General features: G+C 42.6%; 1 protein-coding gene across 1 annotated transcript in view; it reads right to left on the bottom strand.

The window, feature by feature from the left end:
• Window positions 1-800: 800 nt before the first annotated feature.
• CENPI (centromere protein I) overlaps window positions 801-6,770 on the bottom strand; it is a 2,543,587-nt gene continuing 2,537,617 nt past the window's right edge. Inside the window, exon 18 of the mRNA XM_044057225.1 lies at window positions 801-1,211. Coding sequence (XP_043913160.1) covers window positions 801-1,211 — 411 coding nt within the window. The remainder of the gene's footprint in view (window positions 1,212-6,770) is intronic.

The following is a 6,770-nucleotide window of genomic DNA, read 5'->3' as shown; positions in this document are numbered from 1 at the left end:
ATACTTTACTACTTCCTTTCAAAAATAAAATGGGACAACAAATGCTAGTCCAACTTCCCACAATGGTCACTAGAAAAGAAAAGAAGAAAGGTGAAGTAGCCTCATAGAGAGCATTCCTATGTCAGTAACTCTGGGGTAAGCTTAAGGAAGAGTGCAGCACAAAAAATACGTGATACCTCTTCACAAATGGTGCTCATCCTTAAAGTAGGAGGTTCAAAACAAATGTAGGGACTTGCATAGATTGTGTGCCTTCCAGGCTCAAAAAGGTGCAATGCATATCTGAAGGACAGTTACCAAACATATCAGTGTGTCAGTGAGGCTCACGACTGGGGTACAGAACAATGGTTGCACAACAGACTGGGTGCTTGGGGGAGGACCACTATATTGTTTGAATAGTCCAATATAATGAACATTACTAAATTATTTAAAAAAAATGCAGATTTTGTGATCACTAAGTCACACTGTCAGTTTGTTAATGTTTCTGATGGTCTGCCAGTTTTTCTTCTTCTCTCAACCAAAAATGGCAGTGGCACTCATCTACTGCATCTCCCCATTCACAATCATTTTAGCCCTTTTTAAACATGGGCTTGGGGTGTCACTTTCACAATGAGAATCATCTGGAGCTAGGTGGCTAGCCCTGCCGCAGTTGTACTTCCTTACCACACACTCACACGCACTCAGACCTAAAGCCAATTTAGAGTGTACAGTCCACCTACTGAATGTCTTTTGAATGTGGGAGGAAACTCATGCAAAGGCAGGAGGACATGCAGACTCCACACTAAAGGCACCATAGCCAAGCATCAAAGCAGAGAACGTCTATGTAAAGACTCGTTTGCTGCATGTTTACAGACTAACCCTTCTGCTTTACTTACCGATAATGAAAAGTTAGGAAACAGATAAATGATGCAAGTAAAAGCAGCTTCAAAACACCTTCTAACTGATTCAAAAAGGAAAAGGTTTAGCACAACACAGCTTACCTGCTGCAGAAAACTGACAGCATGTCCTACGAGCGCTGGATGATAAACAATGTTAAACCGCCTGTGGAATTCTGGCACCTTTGCCTCTTCCAGCAACTCTGAACTCACATCGATCCCAAGAGGATGAATGTCTTTTGAAAATGGATCAGTCAGCCAAAGGCAATTGACCATGATGGAGACATAAAGGTTGTACTCCTTGAATGTCCTGTTGTTTACAGTAAACCCTGATGGCAACTTAGAGGAAGAAAAAAACAGACTTTAATTTATCAAGGCTTTGTTATTTCAATATGCAAAATTATTCATTTCAGAATTTAATTTTACTGCAGAATTTAAAGCATGATCACCCAATTCCTGTGAATGCACAGTGTGCCTTTTGAAGAATTTCAAGCATATCTATTGCCCTATACAATGCCCTAATCTGATATGTGAACCAGTAGTCTCGAAATTGCACCTCATGGGAGCCTTACTGCTTTTATGTTGTTTTCACTGTGCCACAGGAGCCTGCCACTGTTTACTCTAATTATCTGGTTCTGACTTCTACACCTCTCATTGTATTGCAGAGAATATAATGCCTACTTCTCCACACAGATATCTGTTTGCTGGCACTCAGTTCACTGATGTGTACACCACTGACGATCAGTTGTCAGTAAACTGAAATAAAAGTTAAACTCTATTTAACAAGGCCTTTACAACCCATGTGCAGAAGGCCTCTTCCCCTTGTATCCATGACTTACCATATCTACCTCAGAGTTTGCTACATATCAGTGAAAGTAAAATATCTTTGTGAGGCAGCCTCAGCAGAAAAGCACCATCTCAGATATAACAGATAAGAGTTATGTATTGTTTCACTGCTTAACATTAGTCTAGCTTTTTTCCTTCCTGTGTCTCAACTTTATTCCTCCTAGCTTAGTACAAATAACATCTCTTCCTGCCCAGGAAGAGAGTGTGCATTACAGTAAACAATCCTTACATACATTTCACATTACAAACAAGAGGTACGTACGCACCATGTGAAAACGCGTGACAAGGAGTAACTGTTGGGATTACTCTTATTATCCAGCAACTGCCATAATTCCAACATTTCCCAAGTTTCTACTCTCTGAAGCACACTCATCTCCTACCATTTCAGGTTCTGATGTCAACTGCTGGAAAGGAAGGAGTGTACAACCCTCGCAGTATCCCTAGTTCAACCCACAAATATTGAGAAAGCACAACCGGAAAAATAAGAAAAGAATATAGAAATATACACAACACAAGTTATAGGAAATCTGTCAGTTGTCTGGTAGTATATGCAGAGAATTAAGGAGCTGGTAAGCTTGTTTCCTGTGGTCCAGTCACCAAAGTTTGACTTTCTCAGCGTGAATTGTGCAAGTGTGCAACTCTGAGCAAGTCGTTTAATCAGACACAACTCCCGAGCTGAGTCTGAAAAAGGTCCATGGAGATCAGTGCTCTACCCTGGTCAACAAATACAAACACCATAAAATAAATAAAATCCATCTGCATATGCTGGAAGGAGAGGACGTCTACACCCCTGGACATAGGTGGAACGTAATGTGTATGCTATGCCGAAGGCTTCTCTGCAGATGAACAACAGTAGTAAGTACTACAGCAGTGCAAGTGACTTACAAGGACAAAGAGCTGAGATATTAATAATAATGTTATTTCAGGCTGTAACAAGGAAAATAAGACAAGACTGAAGAAGTAAAGATTATGAGAAGATGCCATGAGGTCACAATCAACTTGATTTTTAATCTGATTTTCTAGCAGATGTTTGAATAATCCAGTCCCACCTGATTGGCCTTTCACACGGTCAGAATGTAGACATCTGATAGGATGGCAGACTGATCTTCATTCGCATCTAACAGTGCATGGACGACAGTGTTTCTTTTATGCTATTCCTCATTCATAAATTTCCATTTAAAAAACACTGAAGAGCCGTCTCAAAAGACTGTGATTATTACTACACAAACTGCAAGTTGCCACACAGGACAAGTCTAACATTTCAAAACATGTTGCTTAACCTGTCGCACCATATGTGTGTTGCCTTCAGGATGAAGTATTCCTGAAAACATCTGGCTATATAGAGTCAACTGATATTTTAATTAAATCCTTCATAAAATTAAATTTCAGTGCTGCGTAAGGTCCTGGAATTTCAAATTTTACTTTAGACCTTGGTTATGTCACTGAGGAGTTACTGTATGTTTAAGTCCATTGATTTTAATGCGTTAAAAATAAGCATGCCCAGGGTCATGTCCATTTATGTCTATGGACATATTTACATGGTAGCCTTCCACAGATGTCACTAGATGCTAAAGAAACATTATGTTGGCGTGTTTTAATACTTTTACAAAGCTTATTAATAAAAAACAGTCCACGTTAGAAGAAGGCATAATTACAGAAAAACATTGTGGCACTTAAGCTATCAAGCAGAGTGACACACCTATTAAATATGGCTGCAGACTTTAATCTACAGAGGTGTGACCTGACTGTGGCACATTTGGCAAGAGAAGAATAAATATTTGTTAGAAGAAAATCTGGGTATTCTTTGGGTGATAGGTAATACAGCAATTACCAAGGAAAAGTAAACCAAAAAGCCAATGCTAAGATGTAGTGTGAGTGATTTAGCAATGCAGCTAATGAAAGAAGTCACATTAAGAGGTTGACTAGAGCAAAAAAAATTATCATTCAGAAAAGAAATCTAGTCTTACTCATCATTCAAGGAGGAAACAAAGTTGTGATCAATATTTTACCTCTGACTACTTGGGAGAACAGATGCTTGATGGAAAATGAGTCACAGCAAGGAGAAAGCTAGAGATCAGATGCATTGGCAAGGAATGCTAGCAGAGGTCAAACAAGTGGTGTAAAACTGTAATGTGTGAAACTGTAACAACAATCTATGAGAAAAAGAAGTTATGTACTTACCATAACGTTCCATCTGAGTAGGTAACTTCATTTGTTCCTCATCAATTCCAAAGACATGCATCTGGAGCATTTCTACCCGGGCCTCCGCTGAAAACAGGCTCTGTGGAACCTAGTCGGATTTTCCCGGTCAACAAATGATAAATAAATAAATAAATAAAAAAATTGTCAGCAACCTGTGGGCATCGGATCCAAGCCAGCAGTTTTATTCAGCTATGATCCGAGCTCCAAGCTCCTCCCCTTACCCATAACCCCCTGTCATCCTTCTCTGTCCTCAGATTGAGTTTGCTTAGCATTAAAGAATACTACAATCAAGGATCAACTAAACATCCTAACCTGATGTCATCTAGTATAGAGAATACAAAGGTCCTAAAAAGGGATGAACTACAGGTTAGGGGGACGGAGGGGGGCTGGTTGCTGACAAATGAAGTTACCTACTCAGACGGAACGTTATGGTAAGTACATAACTTCTTTATCTGAAGTAGTTAACTTCATTTGTTCATCAACCTGTGGGACAGAGTCCCCAGCTACCTAAAAACTTGGGAGGTCCTCATGGAAGAATATTCTGGAGCACTGCAGAGTCAAAGGATTCCCTCTGGAAATTATATCCAGCTTGTAATGGGTAATAAAGGTATGGGATGAAGCCCAAGTGGCTGTTGAACAAATGTCATCCAAAGACACCCTTGACCAAAAGGCAGCAGAAGTGGAAATCGATAGAGTAGAATGAGCGTGAACTCAGACAGGTTCTGGTCAGCCAGAACTCTCATATGCAAGAAGTATACATTGTGAAATCCATCTGGACAATGTAACTTTTGACACGGGTTTACCCAGAAAGGGTTTAGCAAAGGATACAAAGAGGAGTTCAGATTTCCTATGATCAGCCGTCCTGTGTAAATAGAACCTCAACTGTCTGTGCATGTCCAAAGAGTGTAATTTGTATTCACCTTTGTTTTGATAATTCGGGAAAAACACCGGTAAACTGATAGATTGATTAATGTTGGACTCAGAGGTGACTTAGGTAAGAAGGAGGGATTGGTCCTGAGGGAATCTCTATCTTTATGGAAGACCAGATATGGAAATTTGGCACAAAGGGCTTGAAGCTCTGAAACCCTTCTAGCCGAAGTGACAGCAATGAGAAAGGCCGTCTTCCAAGCCAAGTATTTAAGATCCACCGAAGCTGCAGGTTCAAAGGGGGGACCAGTAAGAGCCTGAAGAACAAGGGTTAAATCCCACGGAGGAACTGCATCCTTCACAAGAGGCCTTAACAGGAAAGTACCTTTTACGAACGTTTTGCAGATCTTGGAAGAAGCTAATGAACCGAGATCACTTCCCACATGAAAATGTGGAATTGCTGCTAACTGGACTTTGACGGTGGAGGAGCTGGCACCTTGATCAAATAAATGTGACAAAAACTGTAACACAGCTGGTATCGGGATATGTCTGTGTTCCACCCAGATCGAAAAACGTTTCCATTTGCTCTTATAGACCTTTCTGGTAGAAGGTTTATGAGCAGCGACTAAAATAGCTTTAACGGAGGAGGAGATACCGGGAGTCCTAGCTATGATTGGAACTGGATCAACCAAGCTGTGAGCTTGAGATTGTCCAGGTTTGGAGTTGTCAACTCCAGGGGGTGAGAAATGAGATCTGGAGTCGAATCCAAAATCCATGGAGGATTGACCAGATGAGACCATAGACAAGGGAACCACGTTTGACGAGGCCAGAATGGGGCTATGAGGATCACTCGGCTCCCCAACAGACGAGCTTTCTGCAAGAATTTTGCCATCAGGGGAAGAGGTGGATAAACATAAAGTAGACCGGATGGCCAAACATGGACTAGAGCATCTCTGGGGGATTCCCCTGGTGGGGGAAGTAGAGCGAAGTACTCACTGCACTTTGCGTTTGAAGGTGGCGCGAAAAGATTGCAGCAAGGTTGACCCCACTTGAGGAAGATCTGCTTCGCTACTTTCGGGTTCAGAGACCACTCGTAAGGCGAGAGTATGGATCAATTCAGCTTGTCTGCCAAAATGTTGGACCGACCCGGAATGTGCATTGCTATGAGAAAGCGGTTGGTGGCGATCGCCCATTCCCAAACTCTCATGGCCTCTCGACACAGCGGATAGGATCTGGTTCCCCCCTGTTTGTTGATATATCAGACTACTGACATGTTGTCGGACTGAATCACAATTGTCCCTAAGAGAAGAAGGGCCTGGAGTGCTTGCAGCGCTAAAAGCACAGCCCTCATATCTCTAGGACGTTGATGTGCAATAAGGTCTCCGAGTGTGCCCATGTGCCTTTAACGGTTCTGCCCATGCAGTGCCCCCCCCCCCCACCCGAGGCAAGAAGCGTCCATGGTCATCGTGGCTTGGGGTGGAGTCATAGAAAAAGGGCGCCCTTCCCAGAGATCTGGGGATTGGATCCACCAGAGTAGGGACCTCCTGCAAACCTTGCTGAGGGGAATAGCCGTACTTAGCGGATGCTGCAGGATGGACCATTGGACCTGTAAGGTCCATTGCAGGACCCTCATGTTCAGACGAGCTAGTGGTGATAGATTGATTGCAGCCGCCATGGAACCTAGCACCCTCAGGACCAATTCCGCTGGGGGAGCTGGGGATTGTAGGAGGGCCATCACGTGGAATGTCAAAGTATGAATCCTGTCCGGAGTGAAGAAGTCCCTCAACAGGTTTGTATCTAACCTGGCCCCTATGAAATCCAAGGTCTGAGTGGTTGAAGAGAGGATTTCTTGAGATTGATTGAAATTCCCAGATGAGAGACCAAGTGAAGGAAGTAATTCCTGGATGAACAGAGTAGATGCCTGGTGGGGGCGGTCAGGAGCCAGTCGTCTAGGCACGGAAAGACCTGTACTCCCTGAAGCTT

Source organism: Protopterus annectens, chromosome 15.part0 (assembly GCF_019279795.1).
Source record: "Protopterus annectens isolate FY-2018-M chromosome 15.part0, PAN1.0, whole genome shotgun sequence".
NCBI lineage: Eukaryota > Metazoa > Chordata > Ceratodontiformes > Protopteridae > Protopterus > Protopterus annectens.
The sequence above is the reverse complement of the archived record's forward strand: the minus strand, read 5'-3'. Positions and strand labels throughout refer to the sequence as shown.